Source organism: Hemiscyllium ocellatum, chromosome X, assembly GCF_020745735.1.
Source record: "Hemiscyllium ocellatum isolate sHemOce1 chromosome X, sHemOce1.pat.X.cur, whole genome shotgun sequence".
NCBI lineage: Eukaryota > Metazoa > Chordata > Chondrichthyes > Orectolobiformes > Hemiscylliidae > Hemiscyllium > Hemiscyllium ocellatum.
The window spans coordinates 1,529,866-1,544,116 of NC_083453.1; the positions used below are offsets into that span (position 1 = coordinate 1,529,866).

Below are 14,251 nucleotides of genomic sequence, written 5' to 3' on the forward strand. Positions count from 1 at the left end.
TGTTTGGTCACCTTCTCAAAGAACTCAATAAGGTTTGTGAGGCACGACCTACCCTTCACAAAACTATGCTGACTATCCCTAATCAAATTATTATTTTCTAGATGATTATAAATCCTATCTCTTATAACCTTTTCCAACACTTTACCAACAACTGAAGTAAGGCTCACTGGTCTATAATTACCAGGGTTGTCTCTACTCCCCTTCTTGAACAGGGGAGCCACATTTGCTATCCTCCAGTTTTCTGGCACTATTCGTGTAGACAATGACAATTTAAAGATCAATGCCAAAGGCTTGGCAATCTCCTCCCTGGTTTCCCAGAGGATCCTAGGATAAATCCCATCCGGCCCTGGGGATTTATCTATTTTCACACTCTGCAGAATTTCTAATACCTCTTCCTTGTGAACCTCAATCCCACCTCCTCTAGTAACCTGTATCTCAGTAATCTCCTCGACAACATTGTCGTTTTCTAGAGTGAATACTGTCGAAAAATATTCATTTAGTGCTTCCCCTATCTCCCCTGACTCCACATGCAAGTTCCCACTACTACCCTTGATTGTCCCTAATCTTACTCTCGAGGAGAAAGTGAGGACTGCAGATGCTGGAGATCAGAGCTGAAAAATGTGTTGCTGGAAAAGCGCAGCAGGGCAGGCAGCATCCAAGGAACAGGAGAATCAACGTTTCGGGCATAAGCCCTTCTTTACTCTCGTCATTCTTTTATTCATTAAATACCTATAGAAAGTCTTGGGGTTTATCCTGAACCTATCCGCCAACAACTTCTCATGTCTCCTTCTGGCTCTTCTGAGCTCTCTCTTTAGGCCTTTCCTGGCTACCTTGTAACCCTCAAGTGCTCTAACTGAGCCTTCACATCTCATCCTAACATAAGTCTTTCTCTTCCTCTTGACCAAAGATTCCACTTCCTTCGTAAACCACGGCTTCCACGCTCTACTGCTTCCTCCCTGCCTGACAGGTACATACTTATCTAGGACACTCGGGAGCTTTTCCTTGAATAAGCTCTACATTTCTAATGTGCCTATCCCCTGCAGTTTCCTTCTCCATCCTATGCTCCCTAAATCTTGCCTAATCGCATCGTAATTGCCTTTCCCCCAGCTGTGACTCTTGCCCAGTGGTATAGACCTATCCCTTTCTATCACTAAAGTAACCATAACAGAATTGTGATCGCTATCACCAAATTGCTCACCTACTTCCAAGTCTAACACCTGGCCGGGCTCATTACACCATACCAAACCTAATGTGGCTTCACCCCTGTTGACTTTACTCCGATCACAAACCCACCGACCAGCTGTTTGAGCAGGTTAATGGAGTTCAAACACAGAGTCAGATCAGCTGTGATTTGACTGAAAGATCGAGCACTCAGTAGAGACTTCGTGGCCACCTCCTATTCCTGACACGTGGAACTCAGTTCGATATCGAGTAATGCATCTGTTCATGAATTGCATCAGTATTATTTGATCTTGTACTGTTGTGTTTGTATAATGTATCTGTATGAAAGACCTTTTTTCCTTTTTATTCGTTTAGGTGGGGTCAGTAGTTATGGCTATGTCACCTGACGGATTGTTTCCAGCAGTTGGAATGCACTCTCTTGGTGAAGAAGTTCGCATTGACTTTCAGGTTGAATGGGGGCTGGATGAGGACGACAGTGTCATGATGGTTGACAGTCATGAAGATGAATGGGGCCGTTTACATGATGTTAAAGTTTGTGGAACAGTAAGTAACTTTTTCAAGTCCACGTTTCACAAGATTATCTTTGCAACAGGAAATATTGCAAGACAATGTCTTTTGAAAGTCTGTCAGCAAGGTTTATCATGGCTTTACTAGTAGATTCTGGAACTCATCAGAAATTGTCTTGGTATTGTAAAATTTAGATTGCACTTATATGACAATGTCAAGAGACTCTCTTCAATTTTGAACATGCAATTTTTTGTGAAGCCAGCCATGTGTGACTTCAGAAGTGTCTAAGTTTCTCTTTCCATGAGTCATCTCTGTTGGTATTGGGAAGCAGGATACGTATTGAGTTTATTCCCTGATCCTAATAATTTGCAATATTTCACATTGGTGACACTGATCTATGTGACCTCAGGAACTGATCTAAATGCAAAGGTACAAGTTCATTCAAACATGATGGCCTCTGGTATTATTGGGAGACTATTAATCCAGAGACCTTGGCAATCTTCTGGGGACCCAGGTTTGAATGCTGTCAAAGCAGATGGTGGAGTTTTGAATTCAATAACTATCTGGAATTAGGAATCTAATGATATCTATGAAACCATTGCTAATTTTTGAAAAAACCCATCTGGTTCACTGATGTCCTTTAGGGAAGAAAATGGCTGATCTTACCTGGTCTAGCCTGCATGTGGTTCCAGACCCATAGCAATGTCGATCGTACTTAACTGTCCTCCTGGGCGATTCGGGATGGACAGTAAATGGTGGCTTGGCAGGGATACCCACATTAAAAAAAACCTCTCCCATCATTGAGCTGATCGATGAAGCTGATCCTAGTTGCAGGATTTGCCTAGATTCCACTTACATTTGGTTTGTAAAAAATCCTCTTTTTTTTTTAAGCGCACAACAAAACATAACAGTGGTGTTACTGCGTTTTGAGTTGCTTCTGTGAATGCACCAGATGTTGTGAAATCAAACTTGAGCTTTTGCTGCACAGCATTGTTTGAACCTTTAAAGTTTGTTCTTTGGAATATGTATGATACTGACAAGGCGGTTTTTACTGGCTCTGCTGAACTCTGAGACTCAGTTAAGCATTGTGGACCTGGAGTTCTTTATTGGTGATATGCTAAATAATTGTGAATGTTGCCACAGATGATTTAGTGATGGGGAAAACCCATGCAGCTGTTAGCACTTCTAGATATAGAGAAAGGAACAAAGGTAAGAGTGAACATTAGATTTTGTGATTACTTTCTAGTGGAAGCTCAAAAATTATTTGCATTAATTGTTGCTGGGTGAGATTTGAGCACTTTACCTTGAGATTACTGGACCAACAACATAACTAATGGATTGCCATAGTCTACTGCATTGGCCTGTTTGTCTTGAATTTGGTTGTCTTTGTGGAGGTAGTGGATGATATTGTCATGGACCAGACCAAACCCACTTCAAATAAATCAAGGTGTTAGCATTGACCCTAACTTTTTCTTATTGAAAGGCAAGTGTAAAGTGCTGTGTTCCAGATGTAATTTGATTGGTTACACTACTCAGCCTTAAGCAAAACACACTTTATTGTTAATCTACAGTCAAAAGAAAGAAAAATGGTCTAACTTTAACTATTGGAGAGCTTAACAGAATAATAGATTATTTAACTACTAAACAGCAACTTTTCCAACATTGTAGCATCCTATAAACACACCCTTGGCAAAGACAAATTCAGTAAAATAGATTGTGTCATATGCAATGCTTCTCCAATTCAGGATGAAAGCACATCAAGAGAAAATTCTGGAAGCGATCATTCAAACATTTTGCCATAGGGTGAGATGTATGGCAGCTTCAAAACTGCAGAGAGCTAAACTAAAACCCTGGTTCTGTGGGAGCCTGACTCCACCCATTTATGCTGCTTCTATTGTTCCAACTTTTAAAGAAAATTCCCAAGGCCTCATAGCTGCTTATTTTATTGATTTGGAACAGACTGCTCACTATCTCTGTCTCGACCTCTTGATTTTAAAAAGAGGACAAAATATTCCTCGAAAGCCATCGTATTGTCGCAGTATCAAAGTACACTGAGATGACCACCTGCATATTCTCCACATTTCAAAGTCTTGTTTTTCTTGCTGAATAAGTCATGTCAGAATTTAACGTTCACAGCTTGCTTGTCTATTAAGCTGTGAAATCGAAATACTTTACCTTGTATTTCAAAGGCTCTGCATTGTACAGAAGATGGGGGTAAACAGAATTGCTCATGCTTGTGACGTTCTATTAATTATTTATAATGTGATATTAACTGACAAAATCTGGAAAAAGTGCAAATGTGTTGAAGTACAACATATTGGCCACATGAGGTGCTAGAATGAGACTGCAATCAAAGACACGGAATTAACTCTGGACACTTAAATAATACACATAATATACACAATAGGCCCATACGATAGCACCAGAGATTTGAAAGGAAATATTTGGGTGGAACCTTCAAAGCATAAGATGTGTATAACTTTAGGTGAGTTATTTTCACCGGACCATAGGGTTTCTATGATTCTGTGTTATAAAAGGGTCTTAAAGGGCTACTTTTTCACAGTGAGGAAATAAATCACAGAATCAGTACAGTGTGGAAACAGGCCATTTGGCCCAATAAGTCCACACCAATCCTCTGAAGGGTATCCCACCCAGACCCACGCTCCTACCGTATTACCTTACATTTACCTCTGACTAATGTACCTAACCTACACATCCCTGGACACTATGGGCAATTTAGCATGGTCAATTCTCATAACCCACACCACTTTGGACTGTGGGAGGAAACTGGAGCACCTGGAGGAAACCCACACAGAGACTGGGAGAATGTGCAAACTCCACACAGACAGTTGTCCGAGACTGGAATCAAACACGGGTCCCTGATGCTGTGAGTAACCACTGAGTCACTGTGCCGCCCATGTGAAGGAGGCTGCTACAGTTGCAAAATTTAAAAGGTACATGGATGGGTGTATGAATAGGAAGGGTTTAGAGGGATATGAGTCAAATGTTGGTAGAAAGGTCTAGATTAATTTAGCTGCAAATGTGTTGCTGGTCAAAGCACAGCAGGTTAGGCAGCATCTCAGGAATAGAGAATTCGACGTTTCGAGCATAAGCCCTTCATCAGGAATAAGAGAGAGAGAGCCAAGCCGGCTGAGATAAAAGGTAGGGAGGAGGGACTAGGGGGAGGGGCGATGGAGGTGGGATAGGTGGAAGGAGGTCAAGGTGAGGGTGATAGGCCGGAGTGGGGTGGGGGCGGAGAGGTCAGGAAGAGGATTGCAGGTTAGGAGGGCGGTGCTGAGTTGAGGGAACCGACTGAGACAAGGTGGGGGGAGGGGAAATGAGGAAGCTGGAGAAATCTGAATTCATACCTTGTGGTTGGAGGGTTCCCAGAAATTTAGGTCATTTGATCGCATGGACAAGTTGGACCAAAGGGTGTGTTTGCATGCAGTATAACTCTGTGACTCTAAAATACTAGCCCCTCACATTACCTTTGTGAATCTTTGACATTGATCTTAAAGATAATGATAAATAACTCTCACCTGGGATTTAGGAGAACTTTCTTGACCCAGAGAATGATAAGAATGCGGAACTCGCCAATGCAGGGCATACAGGAGGTAAATGACACAGATGCATTTGAGAAGAAGCTAGATAAGCACAGTAGGGAGAAAGGATTTGATGGTGGGAATAAGGTTAGAGGGAATCTTGTGTAGAATGTAGACACCAGTATGGCCGATTTCTATGTGATATATTCTGTGTAATGTGTACAAACTGTTTACATGGTGCGTACAAATAGTTTTATAAAATTGAAGATTTATGCCACCAGTTCTTTTCATCCTTGCAGTTAGTCCCACTTTTTGACATCTTTGAAGGGTTTTAACTTCACCAATTTAGATTTTGAGTCTGTTTACTATGCCATGTAAAAAATGTGAAGTCACCATTGTCCCACTCTCACAAGAGAGACTGGTGGTGATTTAACCTGACTCTATGCCTCAGGCAAAGAGAGAAGTTGAGAAGGGGCATCCTTCATGGTAACCATGGTTCTTTGAGAAGGTGACCAAACAGATGGATGAGGGTAAATCGGTTGATGTGGTGTATATAGATTTCAGTAGGCTATTGCACAAAATACGGAGGTATGAGATTGAGCGTGATTTAGCAGCTTGGATCAGTAATTGGCTAACTGAAAGAAGACAGGGTGGTGGTTCATGGGAAATATTCATCCTGGAGTACAGTTGCTAGTGGTGTACCACAAAAATCTGTTTTGGGTCCACTGCTATTTGTTATTTTTATAAATGACCTGGCCGAGGGCATAGAAGGATGGGTTAGTACATTTGCGGATGATACTAAGGTCGGTAGAATTGTGGATAGTGATGAAGGATGTTGAAGGTTACAGAGGGATGTGGATAAGTTGCAGAGCTGGGCTGAGAGGTGGCAAATGGAGTTTAATGTGGAAAGGTCTGAGGTGATTCACTTTGGAAGTAGTAACAGGAATACAGAGTACTGGGCTAATGGTAAGATTCTTGGTAGTGTGGATGAGCAGAGAGATCTCTGTGTCAGTGTGCATAGTTCCCTGAAAATTGCCACCCAGGTTGATGGGGTTGTTAAGAAGGCATGCAGTGTGTTAGCTTTTATTGGTAAAGGGACTCAGTTTCGGAACTATAAGGTCATGCTGCAGCTGTACAAACCTCTAGTGCGGCCGCACTTGAAGTATTGCGTACAGTTCTGGTCACAGCATTATAGGAAGGATATGGAAGCTTTGGAAAGGGTTCAGAGGAGATTCACTCAGATGTTGCCTGGTATGGAGGGAAGGTCTTATGAGGAAAGGCTGAGGGACTTGAGGCTGTTTTTGTTCGGGAGAAGAAAGTTGAGAGGTGACTTAATTGAGACAAATAAGAAAATCAGAGGGTTCGATAGGGTGGACAGTGAGAGCCTTTTTCTTCAGATGGTGAAGGCTAGCATGAGGGGATATAGCTTTAAGTTGAGGAGTAATGGGTATAGGACAGGTGTCAGAGGTAGGTCCTTTATTCAGAGAGTAGTAGGGGCGTGGAACACCCTGCCTGTAATAGTAGTAGACCCACCAACTTTAAGGGCACTTAAATAGTCATTGGATAAACATATGGATGAAAATGGAATAGTGTAGATGGATTTCAGATTGGTTTCACAGGTCGGCGTGACATTGAGGGCCGAAGGGTCTGTACTGTGCTGTAATGTTCTATGTTCTAAATATTTTTGTTTATACTTATTGGAGATGGGTTACAGGACAGTTCCAAGCCTTGAAGATGACTGGAATTCTGGTGATTTTAAAAGAAGAAAATACAAAGGTGATAGTTCAGCCACAGCTGGAGTACGGTGTGTAGTTCTGGTCACCACACAATAGGAAGGATGTGATTACACAAGGGAGGGTGCAGAAGAGGTTCATCAGGGTGTTGCCTGGGCTGGAGTGATTCAGTCATGTTGACCAGATAGGCTGGGATTGGCTTTTGATACAGCAGAGAATTTTGAGGGACAACCTGATTGAGGTGCACAAAGGGGCATGGATAGGGAGAAACATTTCCCCAAGTAGAAGGGTCAGTAACCAAGGGACACAGTTTTAAGGTGAGATTAGATGAGATTCCCTACAGTGTGGAAACAGGCCCTTCGGCCCACCAAGTCCACACCAACCCTCCGAAGAGTAACCCACCCAAACCCATTACCCTCTGACTAATGTAGTCAATTTAGCATGGCCAATTCACCTGACTTGCACATCCTTGGACTGTGGGAGGAAACCGGAGCACCCGGAGGAAACCCGGGCAGACACAGGGAGAACGTGCAAACTCCACACAGACAGTTGCCCAAGGCTGGAATTGAACCTGGGACCTTGGTGCTGTGAGGTAGCAGTGCTAACCACTGAGCCACCGTGCCACCCGGTCAAGCGCAGGAAGTTTTGAAGGAATTTCAGGAAGAATGTTTTCAACCTGAGGGTGATGGGAATTTGTAACTCACTGCCTAAAAGGTTGGTGAGGCAGAAACCCTCAAGGTGTTTAAGAATTATATAAATGAGTACTTGAAACAATATAGTGTACAAGGTATTGGGCTAAGTGCTGGAAAATGGGGCTAGGGTAAATAGATGTTTGATGATTGGCCTGGACACGATGGACTGAAGGGCGTTTTTTGTTGTAAAACCTCTGACTAATAGTGACACCTATATTGAAGGTCTGAGTTTTTAACTGCCTTCATAAGAATTGTTTTTCATAATGGGCTTATAGTTGACCGTTTTTATAGATAATACATGTAATTTGTCAAAAGAAAGTGGAAATGAATAGTGTAAAAGCAATCCTAAATGATGACTATTCTGTCCTGGAAAAATAAACAAGTATAAGCTCGCAGACTGCTACTGCACTTTTTAGACTCCTGCCGACCTGTCAATCAGATGGTTAATGGATCATTAATGACAGATTTAATGATATGTCTTTAACGAACACATCATCAGTTTCACGCACAGCCATCATTAAGTTCATGGTTTCTGAGTGAGGTAAAGGTTGACCAATGATGTCTTTTTCAAAGCTGTGTTTATTTTTATGAGCCGGCAGAAGAAATTATCGCACGCCCTTCCTTGACTAGTTGTCAGGTTTTATTTGAACGTTGTTTTGAGCTGTCACTTGGTTACAGTAGCTGTAAAGACCAAAGAACAGGTGTGAGCATTGATTTGAGTAAAAGATGCAACAATTTGGAAATGGCTTTGACCAAAGTTAGAATTTGACTTTTTAAAAATATGGAACCAAGGGAAATTTGCATCTTTTCATTTATTTTCAAAATATTTACTCTGCTTTCACACTCTGGCACTGGATGATACACTGAATTATCAGACTATCCTTTCAAACTCGGGCACTGGGTGGTAGAGTAGATTGTCATACTGTTCTTTCAGACTGAGGGCTGAGGTGGTACTGTGGCTGATCACATTGTTCTGTCGTAAGGGTTGCTATTTTCTGTCTGGTCTCGGGAGATTGCTGTGCTTCAGAAGAGTTGAAATCTTGATTACAATAATTGCAGACTTTGTTTAAGTGGGATACATCATCAACTCACTTTTCTTTTATTGTGATTCTCTCTCTCTCTCTCTCTCGTCCATTTGCTTTTTCTCAGCATTTTATTGCTGAAAAGAATGTTTTATATTAGAAAACAATACAGTGATTACAGAAGGTGAACTCAATACGAGGGGTGGATGGGGTTAGAGAATATATTTGCTTTTACGGTGATTAAGTTAAATGTCCCTGTGAAGTGTCTTGGCAGTTCAAACAATGGGTTACACATCCCTGTGCAATTTCAAGAAATGCTTAAGGAAAAGGTTGCTTCTCATTTGTAATCCCTGACCTTTTTGGAAAAATGTGGAAATCCTTATTTGAAGTTAAAATAATTATGTTTAGAATGGCTGTTACTCTGCCTGGAAATTGAATAGCAATATGTTTTTGTACCAAGACATACAGTGATGTAAAATGCTATTCAGAGAAACTGTATGCCCTGTTTGTTCCTGGCTGAGCTGTAATTAAGACTTGAATGGATTGCTTATGTTATCTGTTCTTGTTAAGCTATGCAGTGTAATTACTTTGGCATCTTTCTGATAATAATGTGAAAAATGCTGCAGTTTTGATTTTTATATTCATTCTTGTTATATGATACTGAAAGTAATTGTTCCTGGATTAGTTGCTTTACTATTAAAATGCTGCATTTCTGACCGCAGTGAATATATTCCCAAGATATTCAATTGATTCATCAGCTAATTCAATTAACACTCTCTTTTATGTTTAAAATCTTGCTTCTTTCTGACTGGAAGAAACGTATACAGAAACAGAAAGCTTTACAGTTGAGAAGAAAGCCATTCAACCTCTCATCTATGTACTCTTTGCTACGTTAATCCGAGATTAATCCCACACTGAACTCCCCCTCCTTATACCCTTGTTTATTTTTCTGTTTCAAGAATGTCTTGAAAAGATCATCTCTTGAACAGTGCAATGTTCTCTGCCCTAACTGCTGCTTGTGGCAAAGCATGCCATGCTCCAACAGACCTCTATTGTGATCAAAAGTAGCTTCAACACTGACCCCTGGAGTACATCACTTCCAAACCTTTCCAACCAAACAATACCCATTAACTGTAACTATTTGCTGCCTATTTATAAATGAACATGCTGCCGAATATATTTTCAAGGGTTTAGCACAACAAATAATTATATGCTAAGTTTGTGATAAATTGGAACTGGGTATGAAAATTTTAAACATCTCTAGCTACCAGTAAAAGATTAGTCCCTCTCAGGCAGCAATTCAGTTTGTAGCTGATTGTAACAAACTTTGCAAGACCTGCAAAATTATGGAGTGATACAGCACAGCAGGAAGACATTTGGCCCAATGTGTTTTTGCCAGCTTTTTGTAAAACTACCCAATTAATCTCATCCCTCTAAATTCATCCCACAACCCGGTCAGTTTTTCCACTTCCACAGTTTATCCAATTCCATTTTGCATGTTACTGTTGAATCTACTACCAGCATGCTTCATTAAGTGCTTTCCAGATCACCATCACTTCCTGTGTTTTTATTAAGTAATGTTGTGCCTTAATTGTATCTCTCGTTCTTTTGCTGATCACTTTTTAAAATTTGTATGGTGATGGTTCCTGCCCCGCCCTTTTTTTAAAAAAAGCAACAGGCTAGAAACCGTTTCCCTTTGTTTAGTCTATCAGAATCGTTCTTGATTTTGAACAATTCCATTACATGTATTACTAAACCCCTTTGCGATAAGCAGATCAAGCTGAGCTTCCACAGTCTATCCACAACAGTGGAAATCCCTCATCTCTCTGGTACCATTCCAGCAAATCTCTTCTGCACCCTTTCCAACACCTGTAACTTATAATGTGCAGTTCTGAATCGAACAGGCTGTTCCAGCTGAAGCCAAACAGATGGGAGCATCCTTCAAGGTGAGGGCAGAGGGAGAGTATCAGATGGGCCGGGGAACATGTTTAATGTGCTGTTTAATGTATTGGAGCTCTGTGATGTGGTAACAGAGAGGGTTGACAGGATAGTGCTATTCATAGAATCATAGAATCCCCACAATGTGGAAGCAGACCATTTGGCCCATCAGGCCCACACCAATCCTCTGAAGACAATCCCACCCAGACCCACCCCTCTGTCCTGTCCCTGTAACCCAGTATTTCCCATGGCTAACCCATCTAACCGGCACACTATGGGCAATTTAGCATGGCCAATTCACATAACCTGCACAGTTTTGATTCGGAATGAAATTGGATCATCTGGAGGAAACTCTCACAGACACAGGGACAATGTGCAAACTGCACATAGACAGTCACTCGGGTCTCTGGCGCTGTGAGGTAGCAATGCTAATGGACTACCAAAAGGCATTCGGTAAAGTTCCACACAACTGACTTGAGGGAAGTTATAGCGTCGTCTGAAATATGGATACAAAGTTGACTGAGGGATTAGGAACAGAGAGATTACTTAATAGTTATTCTTCGGGATAGAGGAAGAGGTGACATGAAAATTGGTGGAGTTGTAATTGTGAAGAAGATTGTCAAAGGTTACAGCAGGATATAGATCAGTTGGAAAATTGGTGGAGAAATGGCACATGGGGTTTAATCTGAACAAGTGAGAGGTGATGCATTTTGGGAGGTCGTATGCAAGAGAAAAGTATACAGTAAATGGCAGGACTCATAGGAACATTGATATACAGAGTGGTTTTGGGATGCCAATCCATAGCTCCCTGAAATTGGCAACACAAGGTGGTAATTAAAGTATCCACCATGCTTGTCTTCATCAGTTGGGGCATTGAATATAAAACTTGGCAAGTAATGTTGCAGCTGTGTAAAACATTAGTTCAGTCACATTTGGAGTATTTTGTGCAGCCTGGTCAGCACACTAAAGGAAGGATGTGGAGGCAGTGCACACGAGGTTTACCAGGATTAGAGTACATTAGCTATAAGGAGAGGTTGAATTAACTTTGACACTCAAGCAAAAACAATCAGAGCTTCAGGGGCGACCTGATAGAAGTAAATAAATTCCTGCGAGGCGTGGATCGTTGGTGTATTTTCCCCAGGCTGGAAATGTGAAATGCTATGGGGTAAAGGTTTGAGGGGACTGAGGTAATGTTGCAAGAAGATGTGTAAGGCAAGGTTTTTGTTTACAAAGTGGATAGCAGGTGCCGAGAATGTGCTTTAACCAGGGGAGGTGGTTAAAACAGATACAATAGCAACATTTAAGAGGCATTTAGACAGGCACGCGAAAAGACAGGGAGTAGAAGGATGTGGACCATGTGCAGGCAGATGGGATTAATTTAGAATGGCATCATAGTCCGTATAGACGTGGTGGGCCAAAAGGTCTGTTCCTGTGCTGTACTGTTCAGTGTTCTCCTTTGAGACAAGAAGGCTCAGAGGAAATTTGGTTGAAGTTTACAAATTCATGATTAGGCCTTAAAGTTGACAGATAGAAACTGCGCCCACGTGTCAAAACATCAAGTACAAGAGTCATCGAGATTTTGGATGTAGATTTGCTCGCTGAGCTGCAAGGTTAATTTCCAGACGTTTCGTTACCCTATTAGGTAACATCTTCAGTGGGCCTTGGATGAAGCAATGCTGAAAATTCCTGCTTTCTGTTTATATGTTTGGGTTTCTTTGGGTTGGTGATGTTATTTCCTGTGGTGAAGTCACTTCCTATTCCTTTTCTCAGGGGCTAACTCAATGTGTTTGTTGATAGAGTTCCTGTTGGAACTTGCTAAGTCATAGATATGTATAACATGGAAGCAGACCCATCGGTCCAACTCGTCCATGCTGACCAGATATCCTAACCTAATCTAGTCCCATTTGCCAGCACTTGGACCACATCCCTCTAAACCCTTTCTATTCATATACCCATCCAGATGCCTTTTAAATGCTGTAATTGTACCAGCCTCCACACTTCCTCTGGCAGCTCATTCCATACATGCACCACCCTTTTTTCCCCTCTTATCCTAAGTCTATGCCCTCTTATTCTGGACTCCCCTACCCTGGGGAAAATACCTTGTCTATTTATCCTATTTATAATTTTATAAACTTCAATAAGGTCATCCCTCAGCTTCTGACGCTCCAGGGAAAACAGCCCCAGCCTGTTCAGCCTCTACCTATAGCTCAATCCCTCCAACCCTGCAACAACCTTGTAAATCTTTTCTGAACCCTTTCAAGTTTCACAGCATCATTACGATAGGAAGGAGACCAGAATTGCATGCCATATTCCAAAAGTGGCCTAACCAATGTTTTGTACAGCTGCAACATAACCTCCCAACTCCTGTAACTCAATACTCTGACCAATAAAGGAAAGCGTACCACACACCTCCTTCACTATCCTATTTACCTGCCACTCTACTTTCAAGGAGCTATGAACCTGCACTCCAAGGTCTCTTTGTTCAGCAATATTCTCCAGGACCTTACCATTAAGAGGGCAGAGATTTAAAGTGATTTGGGAAATAAGTAAATGTGATGTGCGAAAAATCCCCCTTTCACACAGTGTGTGTCTCTGCTCTGGGATGCAGCGCCTGGAAGTGTGGTGGAAGCAGGTTCAATCGAGGCATTAGAAGATTCATTAAATATAAGTAGTGAGCAGAGTCTTTGTGAAAAGGCAGAAGAATGGCATTACGTCAAGATGATTAGTTGAAGAGCTGGTGCAGCCAGAATGAGCTGAATGGCTGTCTCTTGCCCTAACAATTCTGTGATTTGGTGTAACTTTACCTATTATTGATTAGATTATTGGTGTTTATAGCCCCTAATAATGTTGAACATGTTGAGAGGAGATAGAACACCTTTATTTAAAAAGGGGAGGAGATTGAAAATTATTGGTCAGTTAGCTTAACAAAATATTAGAGTACAATATGCAATAGCAGAACATTTAGAAGTGCATCGTATGGTTAAGCAGAGTCAGCCTAGCTTCATGCTATATTGATGACTTTGAGGAAGGTGAATGTACTGTAGCAAAGTTTACAGAAGGCAGAAAAATAGGTCGAAAGGCAATTAATGAGAGTATCACAAAGAGCGTGTAGAGGGATATAGACAGGTTAAACGAGTAGGCAAGACTTTATATTCCATCTGCTAATGTGGGGAAATGTGAGAGTTATGCCCTTTGACAGGAAGAATAAATGTTCTTTAAATTGAGAAAGACTGCAGAAACCCACAGAATAGACGGATTTCGAAGTCCTCGTCTATGAATGACAAAGTAATGGAGTCATAGCATTGTCCATCATAGAAATAGGCCCTTTGGCCCACCATGTCTGTGCCAACTAACAAACCCCAAACTACATCAGTCCTAGGCTGCTACGGCTCCATAATCTATGATGCCCCACTATCTTAAGTACTCATCCAAATGCTTCTTAAATGTTGTGAGAATACCTGCCTCCACCACCTTCTCAGGCAGCATGTTCCATCTTCCGACCACCACCCTCTGGGAGAAAAATGTTTTTCTCAGATCTCCTCTAAACAATTACTCCTCACTTTAAACTTATGCCCTCTGGTCTTAGACATGTCTGCCATGGGGAAGAGATTCTCACAGTCTGCTCTGTCCATGTC

At 41.6% G+C, this 14,251-nt stretch overlaps 1 protein-coding gene across 3 annotated transcripts in view; it reads left to right on the forward strand.

Moving 5' to 3' along the window:
• Positions 1–14,251, forward strand: part of spryd3 (SPRY domain containing 3) — a 343,156-nt gene that overhangs the window by 50,202 nt on the left and 278,703 nt on the right. For all 3 annotated transcript variants that reach the window (XM_060820956.1, XM_060820955.1, XM_060820957.1), the window contains exon 6: positions 1,537–1,725. In XM_060820956.1, coding sequence (XP_060676939.1) covers positions 1,537–1,725 — 189 coding nt within the window. The remainder of the gene's footprint in view (positions 1–1,536; positions 1,726–14,251) is intronic.